The following is a 14,615-nucleotide window of genomic DNA, read 5'->3' as shown; positions in this document are numbered from 1 at the left end:
AGAGCTCAAATTAGATGAGGTCCCCCCTAAACGGCCAAACCAACCTCACATTCCTCTCCTCCTCTTACCATGAAAACCGACGGAATTGGAAAAATCATGCACACTGGAATATCCCTAGGATTCTCTCTTCTTTTCTCCTATGTGAATGTCATCCGCAGTCCCCACGGAGTCCCCATCAGCACAGGTTGGCTAGCTCTGCTCCACGGGCACGAGAGAGATAGAAGAACTTTTATGACACGATTATACTGTTGTTGTGGTGTTTTACGTATGTGATATAACGTCATGGAGAAAACACGCGAATGATATGTTTATTGATACAATACCTGAAGTTGGATTCGTATCATATCAATCACGTAACTAAGTCATGTTATAATGTGTGGTTAATAACGAACCCGTAATTAATAATAACATCACACTCATAAACTTTATCATCACACTCTTTCATATTTCTCACGCATTGTTTAAGAGAATATTTTTTTTTCACCATCCTAAAGTGATGGTGATGCTCACAACCTTATTTATCACTGCTAGATGAGTTTAAATTTCGAGATCTGTGTAGTAGATAGATACAAACTTCAAAATTTGAACTCATCTAATGATAATACGTAGAGCGGTAATGTCACAACCCGTCCCGAAAATTTAGTATCGTGGATGTGATTTGACGGAATTGCCCTTGAGTTTTGGCTGAGCATTTCAAATTGAAACAAGGTTGTGGTTCCAATTATGTTTTATTTTCCCTAAAGTTTGGACCCAATTGGAAGTTAGAAAATTATGGGTTGAAATTGATTGATTTCAATTGGACCACACAAGCACACTCTCTTCTCTCTGCTGTGTATCACTCTCTCTCTCTCTTGGACTTTCATTCTCTCTCTCTTCTTCCATTTCGTACGGACACACTCACCATCGAGCCTCCAAGCACGGATCGAAGGTTTTGAAGGCACCATTGTGCTCGTGAGGACCCTACGAACTCACCCATACCCATTTCAGTTAAGAAATCTTTCGATTTCACGTTGAAATCTCGAGGTCCGATTTGAGTACTGTTCACAAACTTTGTAATGGTTGATTTTTAGGACAATCCAAGCTCACGGTGAGCTTTAGGAGGTTCTCACGAAGCTCGGGGACGTTCGTTTGAAGGTTTTGGACGTCGGGATCACAAGGTTCGAAGGTGGCCGGTTTTGGTGAAATTTCCCAACGTGATTTCGAAGGATTTGGAAGTTTTTAAAGGTATAGCCTTCTTCCTCTCGTAATTTGTGAAGTTTTGGTGAAAATTTAATGGAAAATGGTTGAGAATCGAGCGAAAAAAGGACGATTACAGCTCTGCCCAGTTTCTGGCGTCGGCGAGTTTTTTCGGCGTCTGGAGGAAGGAGATGACGCGCGTGGGGGGCGCGTAGACCCGTGCCTATCCTGATGCGTGGGGGCGCGTGGCAAGTCCAAAAATTATTCTAAAAATACATCGACGTATGTGACGTCGAGTAGGTCATTGTGGTATATTCATATACCCAAATTGAGCATCGTATGAGAAGTTATTACGTATTGTTGGTTATGTGCTTTAAAATAATATTTTTATAGTTGTTTCGCATATAGGTGATACCTATCCCGAGGACGAGCGCATTCAAGGATGTCACGGGGGTTACGACCCTTTGACTTACCAGTGAGTGGGCAGTATTTTCTGTATTTACCTATATACTATTGATTTTTCCCAGAAATTGAATTTAAATGAAAGTATGTTTTAAAATGTCATGCATACATTATATGAATTGATAATTGTTGCATATATATGTTAAATGGTGTTGTGGACGCACAAGTGAGTATCAGGTGAGTTTATGTTAATCATGTGATTTATTGTGATGTGAATTGTATTGAAAACTCAAACCTGCACCCTTGGTGTTAGTGTTTATATTATTCACCACGCACCACACGCTCACCTTGGATCCAAGTAGGTGCATGTCGTACAGACCATTAGAGGGTTCCGACATGTCGTACAGACCATGAGAGGTGGTTCCAACTTGTAGGTGACTTTAGAGTATTATACAGTTGTTGATGAGAGAAGCACTAGAGCATATTATTACACCATTTTTGTCGTACAGACTACTTCAGGTAGTTCCAATGCATGTGCAGAGTAATGTCGTACAGGTCACAGTTGGTGACTCCGGTTGGATTGGATATTGAGCTATAGAATTAACCGTACATGACCAACTGCAGGGTCTCCGGTTGATTCCTTATTTCACTTGTTATAATGTTGCATCCTTATTCTGTTATTGACGTTTATAGCATGGCATACTTTCTGGTTTTTTTATAAAGATTGGTGATTTGAGATATTTGAAGAATTATATGCATATTATGTTATTTTCTGGAAAAGTATACAGGTTTTACAGCGAGGGGTTAGAAATGTTGTTAAATTGAAATGTTTTCGAAAAGCTTTGTTTTACTGCCCCACTCAATTTTGTTTTGCGCCCCTCCAGGTTTTAGTTAGCGGTGTGGTGGCTCACGAGGATTCCCACGGCATTCTGACAGACTACATAAACGTAGGACTCACCTTCGGGTGTTGTAATTTAGTAATGTTCCTACTTGACTGCACCTAGTACTTATGCTCTGAATATGTGTGTTTCACACTTAAACTTACTCTAGCATGCTAGTTGGATATTATTGCAAGTAGTTGGTTTTTATTCCTTCGTATTTCTCTTATCTATTGCTTCCGCGTCGCACTTTTGGTTACGTGATAGCCAACACGCCTTGATTCTAGGATCGGGGTGTGTCAGGTAAGTATTACCACCACTTCAGGATGGTGAACAAAAATGCACTCCATTATATAATAAGCCATAAATCTTGTCTTATTTATTGACATCATTGACATTGCAACTTCAAGTAGAAATTGGGGAGTATATTAATTGAAGAGGACTTGAAAAAAAAGGAAGACGACGACTTGGGTTTCTAAGATATTAAAGAGGTTGGGAGATGGGAGAGAGGGTATGATAAAGTTGAGTTTTAATGATGTTCTCAAAGTACTAGAAGGTACTGTTTTGTTCAATAATTCAAGGTTGCATATGGATATGACAATGTCATTCATACATTCATTTTTACTTTTTACAGATCGCTCTCAAATTTCAGTCGTCATATTGAATGAATTGACAAATCAATGGCAAAAAATTAACAAAATACGTGGGAAGCAAAAGTGAGTGTGTAACACTATCCATCAAATAATACATGTATATATCTGTGGGACTCACATAGGTGCCACATCGACATATTAGCATAATTTTTTTACAAAAGTTAATGGCAGAGGCAATGTTAAACCATGTACTTATAATTCGTAATTCTTCAATATTATTCTTCTCACTCGAATAACACTTGTTAAATTCAATGACATTAATTAATGAATTTTTAGTATAGGGACCAATTGTAAATTATGATGAAAGTTCAGGGACCAATAAATTCCTTTAATTTTTTTTTTTTGTACATTGATATTTTTACACTAAAGGAAGGGGGAATTCCTCTAAAATTTAAAACAATTGAACTCACTTTTATGAGAATCACTTACATCCGTCATTGATGGGAGAAGGATATTTTGTATAGTTCAAACAGTTGCACAATATCATGCGTTTTAAATTTTAATTTCCTGTGATCAGATCCAAAACTTGTTTAAGATACTACCACAATAACATAACGGGTGTAGATAAAACCTCTCTCCTCCTATGTGGTGCTTTAAATAGAGAGATTTTGGTTAAAGAATAATGACCTTGGAGATTGACACCAAATTTCATAAAAGTAGCTCAAAATTAATTTATACTACTAAGAAAATTGATGTTTTTGTGTAACAGTAATTTGGAGTTAATCTGAAATCTCAGCATAAATTATAATTGGTGTTTTTGTGCTTCTTGAGAGAGACCCTACAACAACTATGCCAATGTAACACTATTTACGCATTGTTATATTGTAGGCGACATTAAAAAATATAATTTTTTAATATTAGTTAAAGATACTGGCACAATGTTCAGAAGTGTTTTTAAAATAACTGAGAGCATTTTTTGTAAAAATATTTATGGAAAATCAATCATAAAAATGCGAGTGAATCTTGAAAAAACACTCGAAGTGCTTCCGGGAATAATCACATACTTCAAGTGCTTTTGAAATTCAAAAATATTTTCTTTAAAAGTATTTTTAGTAATTTTAAAAATACTTCCAAACAAGTCCTACATTGTACTTAGCGAAAAAGAAAAAATAATCGTGCACGTTTAGTTGAATAGTTAAAGATGCACAAGGGGTCATTATTAGCTGCTACTCTTGCTAAGGTGAACCTGAGATTGGTTACAAATTACATCTTGCAGAAAACCTACCAAAAAAAGAAAAATTACAGGAAAAGGAAAAAGAAAAAGACCAAATTCTAACTAACGCCCGTTAACGACAGGGCTAACGGTGGAATCCTTGCAGGGACTAGGTGGCAGACTGCTCCTTCCACAAGCCACGAGTCGTTGCACGAAACCATCGATTCTCTCTCCGTTTGTCTCCGTCAATAACCGCTTCCCGCCAAACGGTAACGATTCCACTCCTCTCTCCTTCAACACCGCCGCTTCCCCCTCCGATCGCTGGCCCGCAACCCCTTCGCTCCCCAATCCGAACGCCTGCAACAAACGCCGTCAATCATCCCGTAAATTGAACCAGATAAAATTAATTTAATTTCCCTTAATTATATACCTGAATTCTGACGTAATCAGCGCGGTTATAACAGAAGGCGTTTCCCATCATCTGGTCAATGGTCTCGGAAACTCCGTCGAGCACAATGTCAACCACCGACGAGGGCGAGCACTTTCCGTTACCCCGCCCCGCCTTCTCTACGCTCAGCGGGCCGTTACCTAACGACAAAACCAGCAGGTCCTCGACGCCATTGACGGAGGGGAAGTCGCGCTTGTTGTTGAGCACGTGCGTAACAGCTGCCGCCGTCGGGTTGTTCATCACAAGACCGCCGTCCACGGCCGAGCACGAAGTCTTTCCGTCCACGGATCTCAGGCTGAGCGGCTTGAACAAGCCCGGAGTCGATGACGTGGCGCGGCAGACTTTCCACAGCTCGAAGTCGAAACTCGCCGACTCGGACGCGTCGGCTCTGGAGAACACGAACGGGGCGGAGCTCTTCATGTCGTAGCAGGGAACCAGGAGAGGCTTACACGTGTCCTTGAGCGTCAGAACCTTGCCGTCCTCCCTCGTCAGAAGCTCCGCCAACGCCTTTTCCATGCTCCTGCCGGAGAACCTCCGGTGCCGGCGGAGCACTCCACCGAACCTCAATTTGAACAAGTCAGCATTCTTCTCGAAAACCGAGTTCACAGCATCTTTAGCGGTGAAGAGAGGGCGGCCGGAGCCGTCATCGGCGACGAGCATGGCGGCGAGGACGGCACCGATGCCGGTACCGGTGACGAGGTCGAAGTAATCGGCGATTTGAGCATGGGAATCTCCGGTTTTTAGTCGGATCTGATCCTCGAGGTGGATCAAGGCGGCTCCGGCGACAATGCCGGTTGTGCCTCCGCCGTCGATGCTAAGAATCCGAGTCTTCTTGGTGGTGTCGCGGTGGGAGAGCCACTTCTGCTCCAGCTTCGTGAAGATCTCTAAGGTCACCTCGCTCAGCTCCATTTTGTGATTATCTGAATGCTTTGTGCGAAGAGTGAGAGCGTTGTGAGTGTTATAGTGATAGAGTGTTCACGCTTTGTTACCGAGAAGCTTTAATGGCGGAAAATTGCTCGTCTCTCTTTCTCTCTCTTCTCGTTTTTCTCTCTCTAGAAAATACAAAACGAAGTGGTTTTTGGGGTAGTTGGAGAGTTAAGAGCAGAAACATTGGGAGTGGGAAGACTGGGGAGTGTGAGAGTGGGACGGCCTGTATGGGAAGGACCTTGGTTTTATATACGCGGGACGCAAGCCCCTTCCTTGTTGTCACGTTTTGCATCTGTATGTTTCCTAAATTATATTTTGCACCTTCAAATTTGGATCGCATAATAAATTTATGAAAAAGGATTTTCACCGGATTTTTTTTGTGGAGATCTTAGGAATTCTGTGATTGTGACAATTTATCGTACATTGTGCGGGTCAAATCGTTTCAAAATTTAAAATATAAAATTAAATATAAATAGTACCTAACGAAAACTAATCGCACGATGTACGATGAACAGTCACGATCGCCGGATCCTTTTCCTAAATTTATACCTTATTTTGAATATTGCAATGCTATGCATTAACATACGAATTCGTTACAATGTTATACATCTGTTAGTCAATCGTTAGAGGGGTGCATAAAAAGAGAAAAATGATACATGTCCATAGACGAAGTCAGAGATCTGTATGAATGGGGATATCCTCAAATAACATAGTCAAAAATTAAAAAGCTTAACAATTTACTAAACAAAACACACATATACTAATTCATAAGGTTTTTCATACAACATATTACAATACCCCCTTGATGTGTTTTTATGTTTTGAAAGCGTTGCATGACAACTTCATTACCAATACTATCTAATATCTCTCTCTATAAAATAACCATGTACATTTTTCTTCCGCCAAAAAAACTTAGCCCCCGCTAGGCCCAAGGTGGCTCCGTCCATGTACATGTCTATTATTTTCTTTTTAACTGTTATAGGTGTGAGCAAATACAAATCAAACATGACATCTATCAACGTAACAAACATAAGTCATTTTAAGTCATCTTGTGGTTTTTAAGTGGTCAAGACACACTTCAAAATGTAGGCAGATTCTCTGCCCTCCCACTTCTCATGCTCTCCTATTTGTGTGATTACGGTTAAGCCACATCAACATTTTATATTACTATTCATTTTTGTCTTATTATCTCTATAAAAAATAATATAAAATGTTGACGTAGCTTAATCGTGACCATACAAAACAGGAGGCCACGGGAAGTGGGAAGGAGGAGAATCTGTCTCCCTTCAAAACCGCTCATATTCATTGCAAATGATACGTTTTAACTAAAACTTTCGTACATATGCTATACATTTACAATCAAACATGAGTTTAAATAGTTTTTTTAATCTTTTAATAACAAATGATATTATATACATTAAGCGGGTGGGTGAGTGGGTAAGCCTCACAATATGCTAGCAATAATATGAATCAAATTCGCCATTGGAAAAAATCGAACCTAAAACATTTCATTTACAAGTAAAAAAGAATATCACTTTATCATAGTACTAAGTGACAGTTTGAGTAGTAAATTACACTAAAACAGAAGTTTGAGTAGTAAATTGGTTAGATTTTTAATTTTGGTGGTATTTGTGTAATTTTACATATTTGTTATTACTTATTAGTAGTTTTATTAATTTGGCATTTTACAAAAATCGTGTGTGATGTCCTTGCACGTGCAAATGCGCGTGTAAATTTCGGGTTACGGGAAGGCGCGAACCTCGGCTTGTTAGCCGGCTCAGCTGCCGCTCGTCAACTCTCTCTTTTTTTATTAATTTTTTACGTGTTTTTGTTTTCTATTCAGAATATTCTGCTTAGATTGTCTTACAAATCAGATGCCAAAGAGAGGAAGGAAACGCCATGGAACTAACACCATGTTAATCCCCTTAATTAACTCAACTAAACACTAAACAAATCAAGCTTACATTTTTCATGTTTTTCTTTTTGTTCTTTTAAGAATCTATGATAAAATTTATCATTGCAATGTCGTTTACGAGAAAATTTTCAATGTACCGACGGACGGTACACTATACGTCATTATATAGTTGGAGGGAATTTTTTTTTTTTTAAAGTATCACTCCAATTGTATAATAATATGTGGCGTACCGTTCCATGTTCTAGTCGCACTAAAAAACCTCTCATGGTATGAAACGAAAACAACCTGCATATATCTTGTTTTGTACTTTTTGTTTTTGTTTTTATCTCGCATTATATGATTAATCAAATTGTAAGGTAGTTTTCACTCTCACATTATATGACAAATCACGTGATAAGAAATATATCAATGAGAGATTTTCAATGCTCAATTACACAATAAAGTCGCTCGTTTGCAGGGCGGGATTGGTAGTAGGAAAGCAACAATTGATGAAGCATGATAGGAGAAGGACAATTAATACTATGTAGAAATTATGACTCTTTATCTCATTGATTCACAATGTGTATGATGTAATACACAAGTTTATGAGTGGTAGGAGTCCTAAATATTACAGTTGAGAATCTTAAAGTACAAGTAATCAAAACTCATTTACAAGAATTCATGATTGACTGACCTAACATATATATGCAATATGTATAGATAAGTTGATTAGAACAATGTGCTTTGTTTATGTACTTAAATCAAACCATAATCCCCATTATTCATATTAGGTTAGAGTATTGTTGGAGTAAAAAAAAAGTGTTCGGTAGACAAGCAAACAGACTTACACTCTCAGATGATCAGGAAGCTATGCATTCTTTCCCTTGCAAACATATTAGGGTTTTCTTATTCTCTATTGGTCTATCTCAATTTTCGACAAAAAATCTAACTTGTAACCGGTTATATATTTCTTCACTTCTTTCTCTCTTCCGTGATTTGTATTTTTCTCACTCATTGAGTAACTCACACACCCCTATCTCTTGCCAAAAAGCCAATTAACATATAAACTACCAAGCCAAGTTAAAGTTAGCAACATTGGATACCGTTCCACTTGATCTAATGTGCTATATATTACTATAATTGCAGGTTTATTAGTCGGTTGAATCTTAACTGATTATCTGATGATCCGACAGAAAGTTCTAAAATCTCATGTGATACTGCTAAAAAAATCTTGATTAGCATAATTAAGTGATGCATTAAACTAATCATGCTGAGTTAATTTGTACCCCAGTGTACTACTTTACGAGCTGAGATTCTCTTCAGACCTCATCGTCTGGAGCTAAAAACCAGCAAGTTCAGATTGTTCAAGAGAGAAAGATCAAGACCCTAGATTTAAGTTAATGAAAATCGTTAAATTTAATTTGAATAGTTCGAATTTACTAATTCTTGATCTCGGAACAATGGAGAGGATCTCAACTCCTACTTTAAAATCTCTGCTGTGAATATCTGTAAACCTGCCAAAACACAGACTGTCTCTGATCACAGGGGTATCCATGGCAGCATACACAACCACGCAGCCAAACATACACCATATCTTAGTGTTGAAGTCCCATCTCAATTACCATTCTGCATTCAGATCTGAATGATACAAGAAACATTTGGTCACGACATTCATGTGTAAAATTGAACCAGCAAAGCAGAGATTTCCCTCTGAATTTTGTTGGAAATTTCATAGCAATTTCAACCTCGTAAAACCCTTTAGTCATTTCATAGTGCATCGAAAAATTTGAATTTAATTTCTGTAAATTCTTGGTGTCGGACTCACAATGAACCAGAAAATTAGAGTCATGAATATGAGTTCAAGCCGAGTGTAATATAGTGGGGTAAGTCTATTAACGTCACAACACCTATGTAAATTTAAATTGAACTTAGGCATCCTGATTCTCGTATATTAATTCAGTGTTACATGCTCTCTAACAAAAAAAAAAAGTAACCTTCAGTGTTACATTAAGGTGTACGAGTTTTTATTTTCATATATGGAAATCAAATTCACATAAAACATTATGAAACACCACAAAAATTATCATATTACTTTTGTAAGTTGTTATTGACAGTACAAAAAGTTCATGCATTGTCCACAATGTAATTTTTTCACTTTTTATACTGACAATAGTTCTCTTACTTTTTTTCTTTCTAAATTTGCTATCTTTTAAGCATCAAAATATGTAACCACCATAGGGTGGGCCAATAGTTGAAAACGAATTTCAGACCTATATTCTACATGGCATTCCTTGGGTTCGATTTTTGGCGCGGGTGAATAACGCGATAGTGGCCAAAGGAGGCTAAAATATCTTTGTAAGTCATATTAGTCTCCGAAAGAGTGGACAACCGTAACGAAGCCAAACCACTAACTGATCTCCTTTCTATAAACATAAGCATGAAAATGTGTAGATTTCTCATTGGACTGCCGAAAGGCCCAAAACTCCACTAAAAAATGGGTTACATGGACCATTCTTCAACCACTAATCATTTTTTTAAACAATGTGTTCCACTGAAAAATGGGTTACATGGATTGGACCATTCTTCAACAACTAATCATTTTTTTGTACCCAACAATATCACCATCATAGGCGTGAAAATTGTAACAGTTACTTCTCAGTCAAGTCTTAAGGGGCTTTTAGGGCTTCTCATTATGTGAGCATGCTTGGAAACAGACTCCCTATAAAGACAAATTTCCTATAAAGACAGATTTCCTCTCATCTTGAATGCTTTCCTTAGCTAATACTAATTGATTCACCGCATCTTCTCCATTAAGAGATCATTGCATCTCGCCAACCTATCTAGGCATTATCCCCATGGCGAAGCATTGAGTGTTAATATGATATGTATAGTAAATAAAGGAATCCACCTAACTGAACTCGATAACGAGCAAACGTTAGCCAAGTTCTCTTAGCCGTTACGTTAGGGTGACTCGAGAAAGCTTGAAAGAATAAGATACGTAGAGCGTGAACCAAGGTTCATAGGCGGATCACAGTCGAATCTTGTAGATCCTAATTCGCTTTCTAATCGCTTTCGGGACCAGTCTTCAATGGCATGAAGCTTTAGTGGCATATAATTGGCTGCCTTTACTTCTCAGTCAAGTCTTAAGGGGCTTTTAGGGCTTGTCATTATGTGAGCATGTTTGGAAAACGTACTTGGTTTGTTTGTTTTTTTTGCTAAGATGTTTGGTAAGTTAATTTGTTTAGGAAGTTTCTTCTAAATTTTTATTTATTTTTAGGTTCGAGTTGGGATTGAATCGTCTATTAATTGAAGACTGCTGGAGACAATATCTAATAAACTGGAACGACGTCGGTAAGATTAAGTGCATAGATACTTTATTATTGATATATGAAGCAATATGCAAAGGACTTAATAAACACCAAGCAAATGATGGGGTAGGAGATAATAAACACCAAGCAAATGATGGGGTAGGAGATATTAACACTAAAATCCCTAATATTTAAATGAAAAGAAAGTATTTTTCATAAATTAATCTTAGGGAACTTTAACGAAAAAGTCCTGGTACTGTTCACTTTAACGAAAAACCACATTTTTACACTAAAAAGGTCAATCCTGATACTATTAACTTTACCCTTTATTTTGTCTTTATCATTAAAACTCAAAGTTTTCAAGCAATTTTCATTAGTTTTCCTTTAATCTTGGGATCCATTAGAACTTGCATGATAGGTAGCCCTTTGGAAGAATGGACAGATGGAGCTCGGCCATTCTTGTGTACGGTAGCTTTTTGAAGTGGGGTTTGCCATTACTGGAAGAAAAGGAGGAGGATTAAGCTTGAAAATTGGGGCTGGGTTTGGTGGTGGATGAGCCCTATAATGGGCTGAAGTATGCCTGGAATTGGGCCGTGGCTTGGAAAATGGCTTGGTTTTGGGCAACGGCTTTGGGTAAGGCTCGGACTTAAGGGAGTGACCTTGGGTTCGAAGGGATTGTGTTCCAACTTAAATGTGATGCACTAGAGCTCGGACTTAAATGCGATGAACTAGGGCTTGAGCTTGAAACAGATGGACTAGGGCTCAAGCTTGAGGTGGGTGGACCAAGGCTCGGGCTTGAGGCTGGCGGATTGGGACTCGAGGCAAATGGACTAGGTCTCGGGCTTAATGGGGGATGGATTATGGCTCACGTTGGGAGATGGGCTCGAGATGGATAAGGTTAGAGATGGGCTCGAGGTTGGTTGGCTAGTAGATGGGGCCAATGATGATGGTTTTGGGTCGAAACTTGATGCGAAAACTTTGATGTAAACCTTCTGGCTGTTGTCGCAGTGTCTGGGGATACTTGATGGGTGTTTGTTTGACCTTCTTAGATGGGACTGGACTAGACTACACTAATTGGTAGTGTAGTCTAATGTTTGGTATGGACAAAGATTAAGTTTAATGGGATTAGATCCGACTCACGCGTATTAAACCCTTTGCTAGGAGTTCTTATCGAAGCACCAAAAAATGCCCGGATTCGTAAGACCGCATGCACTCCTGCGAGGGAGAACCTCGCTCATCCTGCCAGAGAGTGTCGTCGACGACCTCCTCCCTCATCGTCGTCCTCCTCATCCTCATCTCTGCGTCCTGCTCACCCTTATCTGCTCATCTTGTCTGGTAAACTTCGAATCCGACTTTATTTCTTCAATTTGTTTTGCAAATCGTGATATTACTGGGCTTTATTTGATTTAGGTGTTTTGGGTTTGAGAAATTTTCAATAATAGACCTCTGCACTTGAACAAGTTAGAGTTTTGATTTTTAGGGTCAAATTGAGATTAGAATTTGGGGTTTTCTAATTTTATGCCATTTTCAGTCCCAAAATGATGATAATCATCACAAAATTGCTGTTGTAAAGGCGAATGCAAAACCTTATGTTTGTAATTTAGGTCTAGTTTCAACAGATTTTGGTATCAGGTTGGACTAGAGTTTTTGGATTTTGGTATTAGGTTTGAGAAATGAGTTGAGTTGCATCCTATACATTATATAGTTTTCCTTCTTTCTATTCCTTTTTTCGATTTCTTTGATAGTGAGAGGAATCGCATCCTACATGGTCATGCACCAATGTTTTCACTTTCTGGCAAACTAAGTATACAACAAGCCAACGGTTGTGCAAAGATTGGCTGCTACTTATAATACTTATTCATGATTTGAACTATCAGCTGCTAAATCTAGCCAAAACTTACTGCAACGGTGTGTATGTATATGTTTTTTAATATATACTTATTCATGTTTTTGAACACCACAAACAGCTACTTTCAATTCACCCAACCCCAACTTTCTTCTTTATCTCCATGTTATATTTTAGGTTTTTTAAAATGTTATAGTTATTGTTTCTGCTCACCTTTAGATTTTTTTTTTCGGGGTGGAAAATGCATGATAATATAAACTAGGTAAACTGACACAGTTTATATTGGAAAGAAAAGATTGGGGGTATGAATACCATGTATGTGGAAAGGAAATGCTTGCCGTCACTTATACCATTTTGGAAAATTAGTGTGATCTTTGGCAGGGCTTTTTGGCAAAAGGAAAGGTCAGATTAGTTTATGGTATGCAAAAGTGGCGGTTTTGAATGCTTTCTGTGCTCCTTTCCCATATTTGGGGTGTTGGCACAGAAAAATAAAACATTATGGACCTAGTAGTTGGAGGAAGAAAGAGTTTAATTATAAAACAACATTTTCTTGTAGGATTAAGGAGTTGAACAACAATGAATTTGGCTTATATCCAATGCATTGGTTTTTATACAAGGCATAAAATCTTTTGTCTCTTCATTAGCTTACATAGAATAAACCCTCAATTATTCTCATCTTTGACTATTTAGTGAGTAGGATGTATACATATCATTCCTGTAATCACTCATCTTATGAGCAATATGTTCATGATGGATAGTTGTAAGAATAATGTTTTTAAGATGCCTTTCTCTGTCTCTCTCTCTTTCTATCTCTCACTCTCTCTCTGGTTCTTTTGAATTTGCGACTACTGTTTGTAAGATGCCTTTTTTATGTATCTAAATTTTTTCCATCTGTTTTTTTATTTCTTATTTATTTATGGAATCTGGGTTTATTGAAAGGTGTTGAATTTTAGAATCTAAGTTGAGTGTTTGCAGGTTGTATAATGCGATTTAGTTAAGGTTTACATGTTAAAGTTTGTCAATCTGTTAAATTTTATGTCGGGCAAGTGGGAACCTGGGGATTTTGATTCCATTTGAACATGGGGATCTTGATTCCATCTGTTAAATTTTAAATGGTTTATCAACGATGGCCTACTCATAATGTTTGATATGCCTAATTCTGTTCTCTACATGAGGTAACCTGTTGCCTTACATGATGTGTGATGCCTTCTTCCTTCTGCCTTTTAAGTCCTAGTCATAATGTTTGAGATGCCTAATTCTGTAGTGCACTTGTACACAATGCATGAGTTTTATGGGAATTAGATTTTCATATGTTGGCTAGGAAGGCATGCATGGTAGTTTGAAAGGTGATGTACCAAACAATATGTAAGCAAGGATGAAGATGTCAGGATTGGTTGAAATCGGTTTTGACCATTAAATATAGGTTGGACAACTCGGAATCAACATTGGAGGTTGAGTTGGTTGAATCTGAACATTTGACAGCCTTGCACTTGTACTTATTATAAGTAATGATAACATAGAGTGAGACGTATGTGATTAATGAAAGATAAGATTGTGAACCTTGCATGCAGTGGTAATTACTTCTTCCATGGCTTTAGAATAGAGAGTATGATGATCAATGCAATAATCAAGAGCAAGATTATGGAAATCATCATGCATTTTCTTGACTTCTTTTGCAAGCTCTTTGCAGCTTGTAGGGCAACATTCTATAAGAGGAATCCCATTAGTAATTACTTCTTCCTAACTTTTGTTCTTGTGTAATGTCTCATAAACTTTTGTTCTTGTGTAATGTCTCATAAACTTTTGTTATTGTGTAATGTAGGGCAACATTATGATATCTTGAGTGATTCAACACTCCCTTTGGAGCGCCGTTCCTTCGTGCACAACGATTCAACACACCCTTTCCGACCCGTTTTATCGTCTTCTCCAA

At 37.9% G+C, this 14,615-nt stretch overlaps 1 protein-coding gene and 1 long non-coding RNA gene across 2 annotated transcripts; one reads left to right on the top strand and one right to left on the bottom strand.

The window, feature by feature from the left end:
* Positions 1-810: 810 nt before the first annotated feature.
* LOC126590985 (uncharacterized) lies at positions 811-2,672 on the top strand. Its single transcript, XR_007612207.1, has 3 exons — positions 811-1,224; positions 1,585-1,651; positions 2,463-2,672. It is a non-coding gene; the product is annotated as an uncharacterized LOC126590985 (long non-coding RNA).
* Positions 2,673-4,262: 1,590 nt separating this feature from the next.
* Positions 4,263-5,872, bottom strand: LOC126590984 (probable inactive patatin-like protein 9). The gene is made up of 2 exons (XM_050256515.1): positions 4,693-5,872; positions 4,263-4,619 (listed from the first exon to the last, which is right to left on the bottom strand). Exons 1-2 carry the CDS (start codon positions 5,617-5,619, stop codon positions 4,386-4,388), a joined length of 1,161 nt encoding a protein of 386 aa, XP_050112472.1. The 5' UTR covers positions 5,620-5,872; the 3' UTR covers positions 4,263-4,385.
* Positions 5,873-14,615: the final 8,743 nt, after the last annotated feature.

This window comes from Malus sylvestris, chromosome 11 (genome assembly GCF_916048215.2).
Source record: "Malus sylvestris chromosome 11, drMalSylv7.2, whole genome shotgun sequence".
NCBI lineage: Eukaryota > Viridiplantae > Streptophyta > Magnoliopsida > Rosales > Rosaceae > Malus > Malus sylvestris.
This window is presented reverse-complemented; position numbering and strand designations above follow the sequence as displayed.